The following is a 21,612-nucleotide window of genomic DNA, read 5'->3' as shown; positions in this document are numbered from 1 at the left end:
GGCCATCCCAACTTAAAGCGATGACCGACTTAAATTAATATGGTAGCCAATTCACGTTTGAATTAAAGTGGAGGCTAACTCGAATTAACATTGGCTACTTCGAGTTAAAGTTCTGGGTAACTCGGGCTAAAGTTTGGTTGGTACGAGTTAAAACAGTAGCGTGCTTAAGTTATAAAGCTGGAGCTGAATGGTGGCTATTTCAAAGTTAGGGGTGTGTCCAGTCCAACTAGTGGCTGGTTCGTGGTAAATTTTCATATTGTGTTTTGTATTTGAAAGCTTGGCGACGCAAATAAAACAATAGTAAAATAACTTTAAAAGTTGCTAATTTAAACAAGTTCAAACAATTTCAATGTATCTTAGGGTACTTTGGCCTCTTAAGTTGTCAAATGACTTGTATTGTACTTTAGAGTCCTGACGTCTGTTAAGTTGCCAAGTGGCATGTATTAGAACCACATCCAATTTAGAATTCAAGATCTGTGTAACAACGGAGACAACCCAAGCAGAACGTGTTGTTCGTTTGTGGTGGAAAGAATCAAACTCAGCTCATCCATCTTCCATCTAATGGATAAGTGACAATCGAGACAACTAATTTCATTGTTCTTAGAATTAGGATCTATTGTATATTATATATCACCTAGTAATTTCTCTGTCTTCTTGTGATTTGTTGTATTTACTGTTAAGCATAAAGCTACACAATGGGCTATTTGTGCTCTGCCCATCACAGGTATCGGAGAGGGGGAGATCTTCATCTTATACTGATCAAATAGTCTCGAAGCGAGATTGGTTTTTATTTTTGCATGAAGGTAAAAAATTATTAATACCATTTGTCAAATTCCTGATGATTCGTTTTGTACATTTTTTTTTCCTTTTCAAGTTTAACTCTAAATTATATAGTATCAATTTTTTTTACGATCAACTTCAATCTTCAAACTGAATACATTAAAAAAAAAGTTACGTTAGATGGTTTAAATCAGTTCAATTCATTTGTGGTTAGAACCTAAGACGCATACAATTGATGAGACAAAGTTGTTTCTTTTACAAGGAATAAACTAATTGGTTTGGGTTTCGTTCGTGACATTTTCTTCAATACCAACTTCACAGTAACGTATGTCATCCCTGTGTTTATTTGTTTCTATTATTAATGACATTTTTCATGAGTAAACCTCGGACTCGCAGAAATATTTACTGAAGTTTTCATTCATTCTTTTTTCTTTCTTTCTTTTTTTTTTTCTCGAAAAACGTCTTATCTTCTCAGAGTTTTTCTCGAGAACTTGTCCTTGAATTGACTGAACAGAATAACTTTGAATTGCTAAGCCTTATCTGAACATCTTCTGCTTCAAAATGCCGTAAACAAAACTGATTAATCTTTAAAAATAAAATTTACGAACCTGGTTTTAGAATATAAGATCCTGTTGACATTGACGATGAAACAAACAAATCTTTTTGGGTTTCAGCTCTCCAGATCAAACTGTCGATTGTTCTTTCATAGCCAAGACATAACGAAATAATAATAATAATAAAAAGCAAAGAGGAAAGCTGGCAATAAACATCACCTTTATGGGTTCAGTCTCCGCGAAAATCCTGTGCCGTTCCTGATCTTTGTCTTATACCCTTTTTCATGGAAAGAACGTTTTAACCTCCCTTATGATTTCATCAATCGTTCTGAAAGAATTTCAAACGAGCAGAGAGTGTTCGATAAGAATAATGCGTGTTGTTTGGAAATGCGCGCCTGAAAGCCGATTTCATCAGGAAATCTTGTTACGGTCGCGGGTGAGGTCATATAAAAACACCGAAACTCGTTTCTTACAGGGTGGGTGGTGATGAGGCTCGTGTCCTGTCGCATCTGGACGACCACAAAGACAAATCGTTATCTTGAGTCCCTTTTGCCAAAGGAGATAGGAACACGTGTCCTTTTTTGCCTGTCAAATAGTTGCGTTTTACACACACACACACAAACGACTAGTTATTTTACAAATCCTTCATACTGGACCTTCGGGTAATAATTAAACGTATGTCATACCTAACAATGGACAGAAAGTTGCACATTCTGACCGTATTTTCCTTAACCTCACATAATGTTTTATGTCTGCGGATTCGCGCCGCTAAAAAACGGGTTTCAATACCCGTGCTGGGCTGTGCACAGATAACTTATTGTGTAGCTTTGTGCTTAATTCTGAACAAACAAACAAGCGTCCTAAGTACTTAGAAACTTTAATATCAGTTAACTTTGATATACTCTTGTGGAAATCAAAAAAATATTGTATTTATTTCCTTATACTTGAAACTTATGGCTTAAGTCAGTTATTCAATGTAAAACTGACATCTGAACATACTACCCACAAATAGCATCATATCAGTTGACATCAGAAATGTAGGCATGAATAAGAACAAACAAGATTTTAACTTAATGATAATGTATCATTTAGGGTTAGCGATGAAGGTATAACTAACAACAGGAATTGTTATCTTAATGATAATGTATCAGAGATAAAGATATAACTAACAACAGGCAGTTTGAACATAATGATAATGTATCTGTTAGGGTTAGAGATGAAGGTATAACTAACAACAGGAATTTTTAACTTAATGATAATGTATCATTTAGGGTTAGCGATGAAGGTATAACTAACAACAGACAAATTTATTATATCAGCTAGAATTAGAGATGAAGGTGCAACTAACAGCAGACAAACGTTCAACTTATTAATGATGCGTCACTTAGGGTTAGAGATTAAGGTATAACTAACAACAGGCTGTTTTTAACTACATGACAGTGTATCGGTTAGGGTTGGAGAGGAAGGTATAACTAACAACAGGCTGTTTTTAATTTGATGATAATATATCAGTTAGTGTTAGAAATGAATGTATAACTAACAACAGATAAATATTTAACTCAGTGATAATGTATCAGTTAGGGTGAGAGATGAAGGTATAACTAACAACAGACAAATTTTCAACTTTGATAAAGGTTTTATCTAGTGCGCAATTAAAAGTAACCCGTGTTCAATGTACCCACAGTAGCAGTTATTAAATACCAATATAACATGTACATACAATAACAATTATTAAATACTTACCAACATAGCATGTACACACAATAACAATTATTAAATACTTACCAACATAGCATGTACATACAATAACAATTATTAAATACTTACCAACATAGCACTTACATACATATAGCAATAAACACTGAAGTTGTGTCTACTTTGTTAATATCTTATATCAATATGAAGTTGTGTTGTTGTTTTTCTCAGTTGAAAATGCGCACACCTTAATTTCTAAATGTACGTGTGCCTGCAGTTGACTTCAATGGACGTAAACACAATGCAGACGTAAATAAATTTTAAAATACATTATATACAACAACATGTTAAAAGTTTATCAACGTTTTTGATCAGGTCTAACGTTGGGTCGTAGGATAATATATTAAGTTTATTTATTAATGGTATTATGTATGGTAAAGTTTGACTGTAACTAAAGTAAAGCTAAACATGTACATAAGGTAGAGTGTTAATTAATCTTTTTATTGAGTATAGTTCGTAGTTGTTGAAGGTTTAACCATTGTTAGGCCTGAGTGTGCATTTTTCTTTTCGCACAGTCACGTCGGGCTATCAGCTGTGTCCACCGAGGGGAATCGAATCCCTGATTTTAGCATTTTAAATCGGAAGAAAAGTGAACTTATGATTTTCGGTATCTGTGGTTAGAATTCTTTCATATTATTCTAGATATATTGTGTTTAAAGACGTATTGTTTTAATAACAATTTAAGGATGATCTATGTTTAGTTTTATTATCCCTACATTCGTGTTTCTATTATTTTTGGCACTGTCATCCTTACATTATTTAGCATTTATAAAATGTTTTTTATTATTTGTAATACCCACAAGAAAGTCTGTTTCCTTTCCTATGTTACGATCATTAGGTTAAGCAGTATTTCTATCTGGTAGTTATAGTCTTAAGATGTTAACTAAGCGTTATACCTATTTACTGCCCGACATGGCCAGGTGGTTAAGGCACTCGATTCGTGATCTGAGGGTCGCGGGTTCGAATCCCCGTCACACCAAAACATTCTCGCCCTTTCAGCCGTGGGGGTGTTATAATGTAACGGGCAATCCCACTATTCGTTGGTAAAAGAGTAGCCCAAGAGTTGGCGGTGGGTGGTGATGACTAGCTGCCTTCTCTCTAGTCTTACACTGCTAAATTAGGGACGGCTAGCGCAGATAGCCCTCGTGTACCTTTGCGCGAAATTCAAAAATAAAACAAACCTAACTTATTTGCTAATTTATTGAATTGAAAAATGTATATTTACAAGCTCTCTGTATTTTACTAATTTACAACTATCAGACCAAACATGACTTTACTTGCAAAACTTAATGTATAAATATTAAAGTTCTTTGTTGTGGTGTTTTCATTTTATTATTCATTTTATTTTTCTTTGCAATTTTCATCAAATTGGAACAGCGTTCCTGGTTACGTAGCAATACTCCTCAGACCTTCAGAAAGTATCTCTAATCAGACCTCTGTCATATGATAACCTTGTTCTGCGTGGTCCTGTGTAATAGATTTATGTGTGTGTTTCACATAACTTCTAAACCAATGGACTCACCACCAACTTATAAATGGTATCAAACGAATTGTCTTGGCTCCGAGGTTTTCACCCAACCCCTTAGGTAACATTAGTATTTAGCGAAAACATTTCCACGTGGATTCCCCGAAAGCGGTTCCAAATTTGGTATTATTTTACACTAGAGAACGTAAATAAGTAGGCCTACTAATTATCGTTCGTAACTTAAATTTGCATTCTAGCAGCCATGTAAATATAGGCCTAAGACCCACATGTGTTGCTAGTAAATGGTATAATGTTAAAATGTGGGAGGACGAACTGTAAACAGTCTGTTATTGTTCACTTAGTTGGCAGACTGTGGTCTACTTGGAACTAAAACAGATTTCAACATCTGTAATAACAATAAACGAAACAGACTTAGTTTCTTTCCGGTGACGTAAATCTTGCTTTCTGCTAACAAGGGCCACCTAGGTAGAGTAAAACGAGTGGTTTGTTTTGTTTTCATTATAAAATTATCTCATTCTACGTAAAGAAAAAAGCTCGTTACCTGTATAAGCTGATAATGAGATACGTTTATGTACGTTATAAGCTAGACCCTTATATGTGTATATACAATGTATATTATATACCACTGACTAACTTAACTACTTCCGTTGAAGGGTCAAAAGACGGGGAGGGGGCATACAATGTTCGAATTTCTCCATGCTTCAAAATTGCGTATCATGTGGAGAAAATTAAAGTGTTAGTATACATGTCGATTTAAAACCCTTATTATCCTGACAAATATGGAAACGACGAACCTTAAAAAATAAGCATGTGAAATACAACCCGAAGAAGTTTGTTTTTTTTACGGAATATTTCCACGATGCCTGAATAACTCGTTCCAGGAAACTGGCCTCAGTTATAATTTTATTCTACAAGTTTTATTTTTAGAATAAATGGGTATTTTTCCGCTAGGACGGGAGATCTTTCTTCTCCGTAAAAACGTTTCGCTTTATGGTTTATGGAACGGTCCGGCATGGCTAGGTGATTCAGGCACTCCACTCGTAATCCAAGGGTCGTGGGTTCGAATCTCGGTGACACCAAACATTCTCACCCTTTTAGCCGTTATAATATGACGGTTAATCCCACCATTCGTTGGTAAAAAGTAGCCCACGAGTTGGCGGTGGATGATTATGACTAGCTGCCTTTCCTCTCGTATTACATTGCTAAATTAGGGACGACTGGCGCAGATAAACTTCTTGTAGCTTTGGGGACGTATTTTAGAAAACGTGTTTTTTTATGGCGTTCCTTTTGTAAACAAACGTTATTTGTCCACTTTTTGAAACCCCTTCTACTGCACATTGTATAACCTATTTTATGTATATGCTGTACGTGTTATTTTCCCGCGTTAACTGTTATTTAATTATTTAACATTGGTATTATTTGTACTCTTAAAATGTCTCTATTTTTAAATTTATGCTTTCAAACATAGTTCGAAATCTCCTTTGGTCGTAGTTACGCCGAAACTCCCTTTGGGGGAATGCCCCACAATTTGCACACCATAGTTTTAGAGGACTCGGAGCTGAGTGCACTGAAAGTAAGAGCAATAAGAGAGATTGCGTAACCCCGCCTTTTCGGAGTTTGCTCCCGTTTATGCTAAATGACGTCAAATGTCACCTTCGAAAACTCAGTAAATTCAACTTTAATCTGGTCACATATAACAGACTTCTTAACTGAAAACCGCCAAAATTTCCCATCAACCCACTATAAAAAAAAATTCTTCAGAGTGGTACAGACTATTCGGTTTGATTTCAAATCAGGACCAAATTCGGAGAGGATTGTCTCATACTAATCCATGATGACGAGAAAACCCACTTGTAGAGAAAAATTATATATTTATAAAAGGCTGATATGAGTAGAGAAAGCACAAATAGAGGAGCGAACAATGTTTCGACCTTCTGCGGTCATCGTCAGGTTCACAAAGAAAGAAAGAGATAGCTGACCGATAGCTGACCACATGTTTGAAGGGGGGTTGTGTATCTGAGTGTAGGAATGTAGAGGGCGTGCTTAGATGTTTGATTATATTTATTAATACAGGTATAAAGGTGTTCCTTTCTATTGGTTTATTTTGGGCTTGAGTTGTTGTATAAGTAAGGCTTGTTTAATTTTGCGTTTGTTTATGTTTGTTTCCTTATTTAGTATTTGAGTGTTTTCTATGGTCATGTTGTGTTTATTTGACTTGCAGTGTTCGAAAACGTGTGAAGGTGACATTTTATGTTCTTTGAATCTGGTTTCCATTTTACTACTTGTTTCTCCAATATAGAAGTCGTGGCAGTTATCACATTGTATTTTATAAATAATGTTGGTGTGGTGTTTGTCAGTATAGTTTTTACACAATATAGACCTTAGTTTTGTGCCTGGTTTTTGAATAAATTAGAAGGTCGAAACGTTGTTCGCTCCTATATTAGTGCTTTCTCTACCCATACCAGCCGTTTTTAAATGTATAATTGTCTCGTACTGACTTTCCGTACTGTGCAAGAGTTTCGTTTTCGAAATATGTTCATGGATATACAAACACGCATACACTCGGGTTCCGTTGCAATACTCTCACATAGGGTGGTAACTAGAGGTACTATAGTTATTCAGTACCACCCCCAAGCTGTAACATTATATTATATTGTGTAAAGACGAAATAATATTTTAGTTAGTTATAAGTGACACTATTTGTTATGGATAGTTTTATTGTCGGGCTATAACACAAACTTAAATATTACGCTATTGTTATAGACGTAGAGGTATTTGTAAAATTACGACACATCTGTTGTTAAAAATATCTATTTTTTACATTCTTTTAAAAATAAAAAAATTTGTTATGTTTTTCATTATTTTTGAAACACAAAACATACAAATTCTATTATCACCTAAAAATTGATGTTATTTTTTAATGTGAATGTTAAGATATTTTTTCTCGATAATAAAAAGACTATATTTATTTCGTTTAAAAAGAATAAGAAATACAGATCACTTACTTTGTTGCTCTTTTTGTGGCTTAATGGACCCAGTGATTAACGTATTCACAGTCGTATCGCGGTAATGCTGAGCACCAACTCCATACTTTTCAGCTGTGGGTGCGTCAGAAAAGCAACAGTCAGTCCTTATTTGGGTCAGATTTTTTTGTTTTTGAATTTCGCGCAAAGCTACTCGAGAGCTATCTGCGCTAGCCGTCCCTAATTTAGCAGTGTAAGACTAGAGGGAAGGCAGCTAGTCATCACCACCCACCGCCAACTCTTGAGCTACTCTTTTATCAACGAATAGTGGGATTGAACGTAACATAATAACGCCCCTCACGGCTGAAAAGACGAGCATGTTTAGTGCCACCGCGACTCGAACCCGTGACCCTCGGATTACGAGTCGAACGCCTTAACACACTTGGACATGCCAGGCCTTCGGGTCAGAAGTCGGAAGGAATCCTTGCGTTGGCGGATGCTGCTGATTGGCTTCCTTTCAAAAGGCCAGACTCACAGTATTAAAAACCATTTTACCTCACCCATTAGGCTCTTGTCACTGTATCAGGTGCTGTTGATGTTGAAAATAGCCAACAGCTTTTTAACTTCCATTCGGCCAATTTCGTAAAACAGTTTTCACTGATTCTCAATTTCTATTTAGAAACTATTTGGTTGTGATTTCCGTTCTTGTATCGTGTATCAAAGATTCTCTTGTAAATATGCTTTGATTTCTGCTAGTATTTCGTGTTTTAGGGAGTTTCTACATGTAACTATGTTGTGATTTCCGTTCTTGTGTTGTGTTTTAGGGGGTTTCTACATGTAAATATGTTGTTATTTCCGTTTTTGTTTCGTGTTTTAGGATGTTTAGGATGTCATCACGGATTACATGTAAATATGTTGTGATTTCCATTATTGTATTGTGTTTTGGGGGGTTTCTACATGTAAATATGTTGAGATTTCCGTTCTTGTGTTGTGTTTTGGGGGTTTCTACATGTAAATATGTTGAGATTTCCGTTCTTGTGTTGTGTTTTAGAGTGTTTCTACATGTAAATATGTTGTGATTTCCGTTTTTGTTTCGTGTTTTAGGATGTTTAGGATGTCATCACGGATTACATGTAAATATGTTGTGATTTCCATTATTGTATTGTGTTTTGGGGTTTCTACATGTAAATATGTTGAGATTTCCGTTCTTGTGTTGTATTTTAGGGAGTTTCTACATGTAAATATGTTGTGATTTCCATTCTTGTGTTGTGTTTTAGGGTGTTTCTACATGTAAATATGTTGTGATTTCCGTTATTGTGTTGTGTTTTAGGGAGTTTCTACATGTAAATATGTGGTGATTTCCGTTATTGTATCGTGTATTAGTGGGTCTTTACTTGTAACTATGCTATGGTGTTTGTTTTTGTTTTTGTTTGAGAATTTTTGTACTGGTGAATATGTCATGGTTTCTGTGCTTGTATCGTGTTTTAGGGAGGTCTCTACTTGTATGTTGCGAGTTCCATTCTCATATCGTGTATTAGGGTTCTCTACTTCTAACTGTGTTGTGGATTCTGTTCCTGATTCATGCATTAGGGGTAATAAACGTTTAATAAATTAATGTTAAAACAGACGAAATGCAATGTTCTAGCCAACAGAAAATGGGGGGTATCTTTAACAGCTTTGATATTATCACGGACACACCCAAACACCAGCCTCAGTTTCGGAAGAACATCACCGATCTTCAGGGTCTAAACAACGTAGTGTGTAGTGTTTTTAAACTAGTTCCACGGCTCACGGGATGAATGTGCAATAAGGACGTTAAAACTGAAGTATACAGTTTATAGAATGTTTTAAAACTGGAGCATACAGTTTATAGAATGTTTTCACTCTCGTTGTACCTGAATAAAAATCAACACTGGCTGAACGAAAAATAAATTATATTTACAATGTTCATTGTCACGTGTACTCTTTAGATTGTTTGTTTTATTTTTGAATTTCGCGCAAAGCTACACGAGATCTATATGCGCTAGCCGTCCTTAATTTAGCAGTGTAAGACTAGAAGGAAGGTAGCTAGTCATCACCGCCCACCGCCAACTCTTGGGCTACTCTTTTACCAACGAACAGTGGGATTGATCGTTACATTGTAAAGCCCCCACGGCTGAAAGGGCGAGCATGTTTGGTGTGAGGGGAATTCGAACCCGCGACCCTCGGATTACGAGTCGAGTGCCTTAAACACCTGATCATGCCGGATCTACTCTTTAGAAGCTGGCAGGTTAATAAATACAGAGGGGGCTGGCATGTTAGTAAATACAGAGGGGACCCCATTTACCCCAAGCTCAGTCTTAATCACAAACTGGCTAAAGCTATGTAACCGTTCACATACTAACTACGAAGTTTTACTCCATGTTCCTCACACATCACAATGACCACTATTCGTTGGTAAAAGAGTAGCCCAAGAGTTGGCGGTGGGTGGTGACGACTAGTTGCCTTCCCTCTGGTCTTACACTGCTAAGTTAGGGACGGTTAGCGCAGATAGCCCCCGTGTAGCTTTGCGCGAAATTCATAACAAACAAAGAAACTGCACATTATATCTTCAAAAATATGACATAAAATTATTATTAAGCTCACTTAATTGTGTCTGTTAACGTTTAAGGGTCGGGCGTGGCCTTCTGATGTGCGCATCCGAAGGTCCAAGGTTCGTATTAGTTGGTTGAGAATTGTTGTACAAATGACGAGTGTTCTGACCGATTACCTTCTCTCTGGTCAACAGTCCGAACACTGTGGTCTCACAACCTATCTAGTTGGTCCATATCTTGCATAAAGCGATGTTCAGGTTGAAAACACCAAGGTAGTATCGCAAAGCTAAACGCTATCTAACCTTACACATACTAACTACGTGGGTTTACTACGGGTCCTCGCGCATCGTATCTTTGAAACTGTGTATCTTGTCTTAGATTAGAAGCGCCTAAAAGAAACAATTTTTTTACCTCGAAGAAGAGAGTTTCTGTATTTTGCGCCTTCCATTTTATCTGTATAACATGTCAAAAACCGGAATGCAATTTGCTCTAACGAATAAAAATCACAAAGAACGTTATCTACCTGAAAGATCATCTGGTCGAGTGAGGTTTCCTGCATTGCAAATTAGGTGACCGATATCTTATATACTGGAATCGATTAAGGATGTCTTAGCTAGTGTAAAAAGTAATTGATTTAGGGATGACAAGAGACATAAAATTAAATTTACAGATGAATTATTGGTATAATGTTAGATATAGTCTGGTCGCTCAGGAGCATAGCCAAATAACAGGAATGGTTCTCCGCGTGCTGATTTATACCACTCCAAAAGGTTTGTCTCTTAAGACTTTTTTTCCCCTTTTTTTTTTTTTTTGCGCAAGGCTACACAATGGTTACGTGCGTCGCATAGCCGTCCGTAATTTTGAACTGATAAGACTAGAGGGAAGGTAGCTTGTCAACAACATTCACCGCCAACTCTTGGACTACTCTTGTTGGCCCGAATAGTGAGATTTGGCCGTCACTCTTATAACATACATGTGAACCCGAAAGTGTGGAGTTCACATTTGCGGTGGGTGAGGAGATGCGAACCTTTAAATCTTGGATTCACAATCAGAGCACACTAACCATCGGGCCACGCCTGGCCCTTTTCAAAAGGAAAAGATTGCTAAAAATGTACATATAAAACGAACAAAATAAACGTGTGACTTTCTATTATGCATCGTTTAAAAGGTATAAGTATGTTACATAATAATAAGAAAAACATTTCTCCAATTTGATAAAAAGAACAACCGTAACACAAATGTTTGTTTGACCTTGAATTTTTCATGTATGAATGTAGAACATGTAGAACTGTTGTTAATTTGATCCTGTTCATAAAAAACGTTGTATTTTGTTTTTATGCTCATGAATATTTGTCACATTAAAAAATGTGACATTTAAGTCTTTCTCTCTCCGAGCCTCTACCCCCCTCCGGTCGAAGGCAAAGCACAGATAGCCCATTATGTAACTTTATACTGAATTACAAAGAAATAAACCTTTCTCTGAACACGTTTTATGATATCTAGTATTGTCTGTCGACTTAAACATACGAATGCTAAAGTGCAAGCTCACTCCTAGCTTAGAACTGCTAATTGGCAAGGTCATCTCTAGCTTAAAACTGCTGGACGATAAGGTCATCTCTAGCGTAGAACTGCTAGACAATAAGTTCATCTCTAGCTTAGAACTGCTGGACGATAAGGTCATCTCTAGCTTAGAACTGCTGGACGATAAGGTTATCTCTAGCTTAGAGCTGTTGGACGACAAGGTCATCTCTAGTTTAAAACTGCCAGACGATAAGGTCATCTCTAGCTTAGAACTGCTGGACGATAAGGTCATCTCTAGCTTAGAGCTGTTGGACGACAAGGTCATCTCTAGTTTAAAACTGCCAGACGATAAGGTCATCTCTAGCTTAGAACTGCTGGACGATAAGGTCATCTCTAGCTTAGAGCTGTTGGACGACAAGGTCATCTCTAGTTTAAAACTGCCAGACGATAAGGTCATCTCTAGCTTAGAACTACTGATATTAAGGTTACTTCTAACTTAGAACTGCTGATCAACAAGGTCACTCCTAACTTAGAACTGCTGAACAGAAATAGAGCAACCAGTCATAACCAGTCAGCATCTACTGTTACTCTTCATGTAATAGCAGGTTTGACTGTCACTTTTGTAACTAACACGTTAGTGGCAAATCGCTACTCAAGCCTTAGACCTCGGGATACATAATCTGATACTTTAGACACTAGACCAGGATAGCTAGAAAACAAAAAATACATATATAATTTCTTTTGAAACTAAAATATTAAAAGGATAACAAGAAACACACATGCACACCTGTTTTGTTTTGTTTTTTCATACCTTGTGATTAAGTCAAAACATGTAATGTAATACTTCTAGTTAATAAAACACTTTATATTCTATTATTCACTTAGGAAATCTAACTGTTTAATGTATTGAGTATATTTAATGTTATGACTAAAAAAAAAACTTCTGTTAAAATATTTAGTACCAGGATTAACTTTAAAACACTTATTTTCTGGAATGCATTCAGACAACTTCGTGTTACGTGTTAGAAAACACCCACCGCTGTACTTCATTTAATTACTTACTGTCACAATTGACTTTAAACACTTAATTGTGGAATACAGTTAGACTATTTAGTGCCCTATTTTAATAAAACACCTATTCACTTGACACTATAATTTAAATGAAACATCAACTTGTTTATTTCGCTTCGCGACATGTTTTACTTAAAACTACTGTTTATGGAATAATATTTTTTTCAGAAACTGCCCTTGTAATGAAAACAGAAAATACACCTGACATCATTTCAAATTCAATTTGCCAACTAGGTAATTAACAGTTTGTTTTTGAATTTCGCTCGCGCAAAGTTGCACGAGAGCTTTCTGTGCTAACCGTTCCCAATTTAGCAGTCTAAGAGAGAAGGCAGTTAGTTTGTTTTGTTTTTGAATTTCGCACGAAGCTACTCGAGGGCTATCTGTGCTAGCCGTCCCTAATTTAGCAGTGTAAGACTAGAGGGAAGGCAGCTAGTCATTACCACCCACCGCCAACTCTTGGGCTACTCTTTTTACCAACGAATAGAGGGATGACCGTCATATTATACCCCCCTCCCACGGCTGAAAGGGCGAGCGTATTTGATGTGATGGGTTTCGAACCCGCGGTCCTCGGAATACGAGTCGAGTGCCTTAACCACCTGGCCATGCTGGACCAGGTAATTAACAGAACTAGATATATTTTTGTTTATGACGTTGTAATACTGAATAACTCTTTACTATTTCCAAGTAGTTTTAAAAGTATATTGTTGTTTTTACATAGTGTTTCAAGTAATAACCCATCATTTAAAATTTACTAGCTCATTTTGATCCATAAGTCGGATACGGTTTAGTGGATGAAATACCGAGTTGGTAATTGAAAGGTTCAAGGTTCGAAACGAGATATTCGCTAAACGAGATCCAGCCTTTCAATTGTAGGGACGGTAATATGATAGTCAATTCTGTTAAACGATTAACAGTAGCTGACTGATTGCCAGTCACCTTTATGGTCAGTAGTTCTAAATTATAGATGACTATGTCTGAACGCAATAAATATTTTACACGTGTAATCTGCCTCTCACTGGCACAGCGATATGTCTGTGGACTCACGCCACTAGAAACTGAGTTTCGATACCCATAGTAGGTAGCCTATTGTGTAGCGTTGTGCTTGACTATAAACAAACGTTTAATCTAATAATGTGCAGCACGTTAATGAATTAACTTAGAGACATAATTTACGAATGAGCAGAACGTTGAAGAATTATTTTACACCCATAATCTACGAGTGTGTAGTACGATAATTAAATATTTTACACATATAATGTACAAATAAGCAGTACATTAATGAAGTATCTTAAAGAATTGGGATTTCCCGCTCATGTAACTTAATCCAAAATTCCTTATTTCCATCTTTCTATTTTGGCAGCTCATATGTTGAAGCAGCACCATCTAGCGTCAAGAAAAGTCAGTAAAAGAGTTAAAATTTAATCAGTTACAAGTATGAAAGCAAATACGTATATTCACTAATGTTTGTTTGTTTGTTTATGGATTTCGCGCAAAGTTGCACGAGGGCTCTCTGCGCTAGCCGTCCATAATTTAGCAGTGCAAACTTAAAGGGAAGGCAGCTAGTCATCACCACCCACCGCCAACTCTTTGGCTACTCTTTTACTAACGAATAGTGGGATTGATCATGACATTATAACGTTCCCACAACGGACAGGGCGAATATGTTTGGTGTGAGGGGGATTCGAACTCACGACCTTCAGATCACGAGCAGAGAGCCTTAGCCACCTGGCCATGCTAGCGCTCTATTTACCAATGACTCTTTTATAGTCTTCGGTAATTTTAGTTATTTGTTATTTTCTTTTAGAAGTACTGATGAATTAATTATAGGTACTATGTGCCCATATTGTCGTTGAGTTGTGTACCAGAAATACTACATTAGCTAGTTCAGTACGAGCACCGATTCTACAGTAGGAGTCAATATCAGCTTCTTAGAATTACCTTACTGCCTCCATGTAATAATTTTGGACGCACTCAAAAAATGAATTAATGGACGTACTCTTAACTAGTTTTAGTTTTTATTGCTATTTCTGGTACGTATAAAAATTGTTGTCGCACATAAATTTTTTATTCGATGTTTATTTGCATTATATATGTCAGCTCAATTTTTCATTTTGAAGAGGGAGTGGGTCAATTGATGGGTGAACATTCTGTTGAAGAGGTTGTCCAGCTCGTTAGCCTCGTATAGTTTATTAAAGGGCAGCCTTAGCCGCGGGTCTCGCCCCTGGCTGGGCCCCTGCCTGCCCTGGCGTTGCTGCCAACCCATGTAAACTGTTGGGCCACCCAGGTTGTGGTGGCGCTGCTTATAGTAGCGACGATAGCAGGCAAAACCCACTAACGGTTGAGTTTCAGTGGCCTGTGCACTAGAGCAAAGAGAGGCCGACGGCTAAGAAAACTATATGAAGTCAGCAGGGAACAGCAAGTCTCTCATTCCTGCTTGAGACACGGTGGGTTAGTGTTCCTCGGTTGTAGTTTTTACTGGAAACACGGAACTCGTGGCCACAGTGGTATCGGTGGGGTAATAATCCACCAATACTGTGTCCACTATTAGGTCATGCCTTACATTCGTCAACAGCGTTAGAAACTGGTCCTCAACAAAGAGTCCCGTTGACCTGTGATAGACTGTTTGATCGTGTTTCACTCCTCAGTGGTGACCGAGGACTTGTCGTAGACTGTCTGTTCGTGTTTCACACCTCGGTGATGACCGTCGACTTGTGGTAGTCTAATTGATCGTGTGTCACACCTCGGTGGTGATTCCTTTTTTTTTTTTTCCTATGAAGTCACAGTCAGAACGTTTAATTGACCTTCAATGACCTGGCCGTGGAAAAAGTTGAAGGTGAGTTTTCACATTTTCCTTTGTGTTCTAGCCACCAAACTGGTAAAGTGTAAGTTTATAAAACTATATAAACTCTTTTTTGTCATTACATTAAAACTGTGCCACAGTGACTAAAAGACGAGTCAACGTTCAGCCTGTGTGAATACTAGCTATGTTTCAGGTTAGTCTTCACTCAATATGTTGTTTGGACATAAGTTAAAAAAATATATATTTTATAAAAGAGAGAGTACATAAAAGAAAAAAAGACAAGGTGAATTTTACGTAGCATATCTAAACCTTAGATTAAATGTAATTATATAGAGAGAGGAAAAAAACCTGCATCCGATAAACAAACATCCAACAAAGAGACATAAATCATTAGGTGAATTATTATATAACATGACTTTTTTGTTTGTTTTTCGTGTTGTTGTTGTTTTTAGGTACCGGCGGAAGTAAGACCCAAATTGCCTTGGTCTATCCAGTTTAACCTTAACTTCGCTTGCCTCACATGATTAGAAAAACAAAAAGAGGTAAAAAAGTAGCAGTTGTGGGTATTCTAGTCCACAGCGTCCCACATTTTCACCATTTTTTGCTGTCTGCAGCCAGATGTGGGAAGGTGGTTGCTCACAAAGCATAAATGAATAAATAAAAAAAAAACAATAATAAGAAAGAAATAATTTGAATACACGACATCAATACGGAACACAGAAAATTTGTTCTTTAAGTTATCGTGCCGGCCTCCAGTCTCATATTAAGGCATTATTATGCTAAGCCTACCTTAAATTATTAGTATAAACCTCCACCCTTCCATACTACTATCTGGATCTTCAATGTTACTAAAGATATCCACACAGTAGGAGATCTTATACAGGGAATGTGATATAACCACATTAATCCACCTTCATAAGATATGAAATATCCAGATAAGTAATTCCAGTTATTTCCCATACAATACATTTTAGAAACGATTTTTACTGTGTTTATTATAATTTTGTTTAAATCACAATTTTAAAATTTATATGAATACCTTCTATATTTATTACAAAATATTTAATTAAAGTTTTCTCGTCAAATCTTTTAAAAATCATTTTATATGCTCGTGTATTAATACCAGATATTAAGAACTATACATTGCTGGAAATTGTATAAAATACCTAAGTCGCTGTGAATATAAGTGGCCGGAAATTAGTTACGAAAAAAGTTACAGTTCTGTATTACAGTATATGATACAGAAGTGTTGTAGAGATACAGGATAAATGTTACCAAAATAATTACCTACTACTGGAATATTAACACTAATTAAGTCGAAATCGTGTATGTATCTATGTATTAAGGAAAATAACTCCGACTTTGGAAAATTATGTATAAATTTATTTGTCTAATAACAAAGATTTAATTGGCAACAAAGCTGGAATAATTGAACCAATTGGTACGTCTGCTGTTTGTTACCTGTCATGTTTTCACCCTTGTGTGTTTGTCAGCTGGATTTCTTAAAAACGGCTGGATGGATTTAGACGAAAAATGTTATATATTTGGACTATGGCCCAACTTAGAAGTGATTAGCTTTTGGAGGATCAAAGCTACAATATGATCACGAAAATCTACAAAAAACAAATCATTACTTCTTTATATGAGTAATAATTTTTACCATTATTTTGCTCTACAACTCCATTAAAAATGATCAAAATTTGGAGAAACGTAGTAAAAATATTTTAATATTATTCCTCATTGTCTTGCTGAGAATGGTTAGAGTCCATTGACAACAACGGACATACTGACACATTTTCGTATTTTTTTTAGACCCAAATATGATCAACGCTACATGGCGGAGGTATGCGCTCTACTGAGAGCACTTCTAGTTTATAAATATGCTTATAAAAATTAATATAATTATTAGATGCGCAAAAACTGAATTTATATTTTTAATATTATTAACAGTAAAAGTTTGTCTTTCTATTTTAATGTGTAGATCTATAAATTGATCTATTAATGTATTTATCACCATTATCGTTCAGTAGTTTCGTCGTAAGTAACAATGTGAAATCGTATGTTTAGCTTGTATCCGCTAATTGTGTTTTATTTAAATTCTCTAGAGTTTTTAAGACAGAATCATTAATTTTAATCATCCAGAAATATGGTTTATTATTTGCACGTTGTTGTAATTTGTTTATTAAAAATACAGTTATTGCTGTTGTTTTCAGTACGGCATTTAGTGAATTATAAATAAAATGAAATATGTTGGGAGAGTTAGGTACGACATAAAGAAACCGTAATTCTGCATATAGGCTTGTTTTAACAGCACATTTGTATGACTTTCTATCAGTACAGTAATGGTTTGTATTCTATTACTTCTTTCTTGTTATTGTTTTGGCTTCATTTGTTTATGTGTTATGAGCAACCACCTTCCCACATCTGGCTCCAGACAATGTAAGCTGATAAAACAGTGGGCTATCGTGGGCTAGATTATTACCAAAGTTGAAGCTAAACTGGATAGACGATGTATCCCCAACACAGTTTGGATCTTACATCCACCAGTACCTCCAAAACCTGGTAACATTACAAGATGACCCACCTTATGATTTATGCATCGGTGTCATTGAAGTATTAACTGACATACGTTGTTTTAGATTGAAGTATTAACTGACATACGTTGTTTTAGATTGAAGTATTAACTGACATACGTTGTTTTAGATCGAAGTATTAACTGACATACGTTGTTTTAGATTGAAGTATTAACTGACATACGTTGTTTTAGATTAAAGTATTAACTGACATACGTTGTTTTAGATTGAAGTATTAACTGACATACGTTGTTTTAGATTGAAGTATTAACAGGCACAAGTTGTTTTAGATTGAAGTATTAACTGACATACGTTGTTTTAGATTGAAGTATTAACTGACATACGTTGTTTTAGATTGAAGTATTAACTGACATACGTTGTTTTAGATTGAAGTATTAACTGACATACGTTGTTTTAGATTGAAGTATTAACTAACATACGTTGTTTTAGATTGAAGTATTAACTGACATACGTTGTTTTAGATTGAAGTATTAACTGACATACGTTGTTTTAGATTGAAGTATTAACTGACATACGTTGTTTTAGATTGAAGTATTAACTGACACAAGTTGTTTTAGATTGAAGTATTAGTTGACACAGGTTGTTTTACGTTGAAGTATTAGTTGACACAGGTTGTTTTACTTTGAAGTATTAGTTGACACAGGTTGTTTTACTTTGAAGTATTAGTTGACACAGGTTGTTTTACTTTGAAGTATTAACTGACATACGTTGTTTTAGATTGAAGTCTTAACTGACATACGTTGTTTTAGATTGAAGTATTAACTAACATACGTTGTTTTAGATTGAAGTATTAACTGACATACCTTGTTTTAGGTTGAAGTCTTAACTGACATACGTTGTTTTCCGTTGAAGTTATTAACTGACATACGTTGTTTTAGATTGAAGTATTAACTAACATAGGTTGTTTTACGTTGAAGTATTAGTTAACACAGGTTGTTTTAGATTGAAGTATTAACTGACATACGTTGTTTTAGGTTGAAGTATTAATTATACGTTGTTTTACGTTGAGGTATTAGTTGAAGTTGTTTACGTTGTTTTACGTTGAAGTATTAGTTGACACAGGTTGTTTTACTTTGAAGTATTAGTTGACACACGTTGTTTTAGATTGAAGTATTAACTGACATAGGTTGTTTTACTTTGAAGTATTAACTGACACAGGTTGTTTTACGTTGAAGTATTAACTGACACAGGTTGTTTTACGTTGAAGTATTAGTTAACAGGTTGTTTTACGTTGAAGTATTACGTTGTTTTACGTTGAAGTATTAACTGACACACGTTGTTTTAGGTTGAAGTATTAGTTGACACAGGTTGTTTTACGTTGAAGTATTAGGTTGTTTTACTTGAAGTATTAGACATAGGTTGTTTTAGATTGAAGTATTAGTTGACACAGGTTGTTTTACGTTGAAGTATTAGTTGACACAGGTTGTTTTACGTTGAAGTATTAGTTGACACAGGTTGTTTTACGTTGAAGTATTAGTTGACACAGGTTGTTTTACGTTGAAGTATTAGTTGACACAGGTTGTTTTACGTTGAAGTATTAGTTGACACAGGTTGTTTTACGTTGAAGTATTAGTTGACACAGGTTGTTTTACGTTGAAGTATTAGTTGACACAGGTTGTTTTTTGAAGTTAGTTAGTTGGCAACAGGTTGTTTTACGTTGGTATTAGTTTACATAGGTTGTTTTACTTTGAAGTATTAGTTGGCACAGGTTGTTTTACGTTGAAGTATTAGTTTGAAGGTTGTTTTAGGTTGAAGTATTAGTTGACACAGGTTGTTTTACGTTGAAGTATTTTGACACAGGTTGTTTTACGTTGAAGTATTAACAGGTTGTTTTACATTACGTTGTTTTACGTTGAAGTATTGAACAGGTTTAACTTTGACATTACTACAGGTTGTTTACGTTAGTATTAGTTGACACAGGTTGTTTTACGTTGAGTATTAGTTGACACAGGTTGTTTTACTTTGAAGTTGGCACAGTTGTTTTACGTTGAAGACAGGTTGTTTTACGTTGAAGTATTAGTTGACACAGGTTGTTTTACTTTGAAGTATTAGTTGGCGCAGGTTGTTTTACGTTGAAGTATTAGTTGACACAGGTTGTTTTACTTTGAAGTATTAGTTGGCACAGGTTGTTTTACATTGAAGTATTAGTTGACACAGGTTGTTTTTTGAAGTATTAGTTGAAAGGTTGTTTTACGTTAGTATTAGTTGACACAGGTTGTTTTAGTTAAGAATTATTGAACAGGTTGTTTTACGAGTATTAGTTGACACAGGTTGTTTTACGTTGAAGTATTAGTTGACACAGGTTGTTTTAGATTGAAGTATTAGTTGACACAGGTTGTTTTACTTTGAAGTATTCGTTGACACAGGTTGTTTTACGTTGAAGTATTAGTTGACACAGGTTGTTTTAGATTGAAGTATTAGTTGACACAGGTTGTTTTACTTTGAAGTATTAGTTGACACAGGTTGTTTTAGATTGAAGTATTAGTTGACACAGGTTGTTTTACGTTGAAGTATTAGCTGAACATCAGGAAGAAAGGTTTCTTCCTAGTATGAAAGTTTAAAAAGCCTCTTGGGTCAGATAACCTGGCTTATTTTTTGGTTTGTTGTTTTCAACGTTTTATGCTAACGTTTTTGCAAATATTGTTGTAAAAGCTGTAGTAAAAGCATTTTTCTAAATTTAATCATTACGTAGATGGATCACCACGTGCTACGGCCGGCGTCATTCGTTTTATTACTATGTTTTCACGTACCAGTAGTCGAATGTATAGTTTCTAGAGATTACAATTTTAATGTTTTCATCACTCATACCTCCTCTCCACCCCCTACCGTTAATAATTGAATACGTTTTCATAAGTTGTAATAATCCTGTCCCATGTGGGAAACAATGCACACCATGTAAAGCTATGAGTTCGTTATAAGAGTAACAATCAATCCTGTTCATAGACAAATACTCATTGTTATTGCAAAAATAGGTTCCGAAAATTAGTTTGAAAGTACAATAATAATATTTATTTATTTTTCAATTCCACGCAAAGCTACAAGAGGGCTCTCTGCGCTAGCCATCCCTAATTTGGCAGTGTAAGGCTAGAGAGAAGGCAGCTAGTCATCACCACCCACCGCCAACTTTTGGACTACTCTTTTTATCAACGAAGAGTAGGATTGACCGTAACTTTATAGTGCCTCTATGGATGAAAGGAAAAGCATGGTTTGGTGTGACGGGGATTCATAAGATTACGGGTCGAGCGCGTAATAATAATGTGCCAATATTAAAAAAAAACAAACAATTCTTCTGAGTCGCTGAGTGGTTAGCATGTCTGACGGTAAATCCAAGGACCAGTGGTTTGCGTCTAATTACTGCACTTTAGGCCCGTAGGTTCTTTATAAGAGTGAAGTCATATTCTATTGTTCCTTTAGCTAGAATTGCTCAAGAGTTACCAACGGATTCTGTTTACTGCTTATCTTCCTTCTAGTCTATCAGTTGGAAGTTAGGAACGGCTTTGCGCGAATACCTGAAC

General features: G+C 35.7%; 1 protein-coding gene across 1 annotated transcript in view; it reads left to right on the top strand.

The window, feature by feature from the left end:
* Window positions 1-15,066: 15,066 nt before the first annotated feature.
* LOC143248717 (protein patched-like) overlaps window positions 15,067-21,612 on the top strand; it is a 109,208-nt gene continuing 102,662 nt past the window's right edge. Inside the window, exon 1 of the mRNA XM_076497375.1 lies at window positions 15,067-15,536. Coding sequence (XP_076353490.1) covers window positions 15,510-15,536 — 27 coding nt within the window. The 5' untranslated portion in view covers window positions 15,067-15,509. The remainder of the gene's footprint in view (window positions 15,537-21,612) is intronic.

This window comes from Tachypleus tridentatus, chromosome 4 (genome assembly GCF_004210375.1).
Source record: "Tachypleus tridentatus isolate NWPU-2018 chromosome 4, ASM421037v1, whole genome shotgun sequence".
Lineage (NCBI taxonomy): Eukaryota > Metazoa > Arthropoda > Merostomata > Xiphosura > Limulidae > Tachypleus > Tachypleus tridentatus.
The sequence above is the reverse complement of the archived record's forward strand: the minus strand, read 5'-3'. Positions and strand labels throughout refer to the sequence as shown.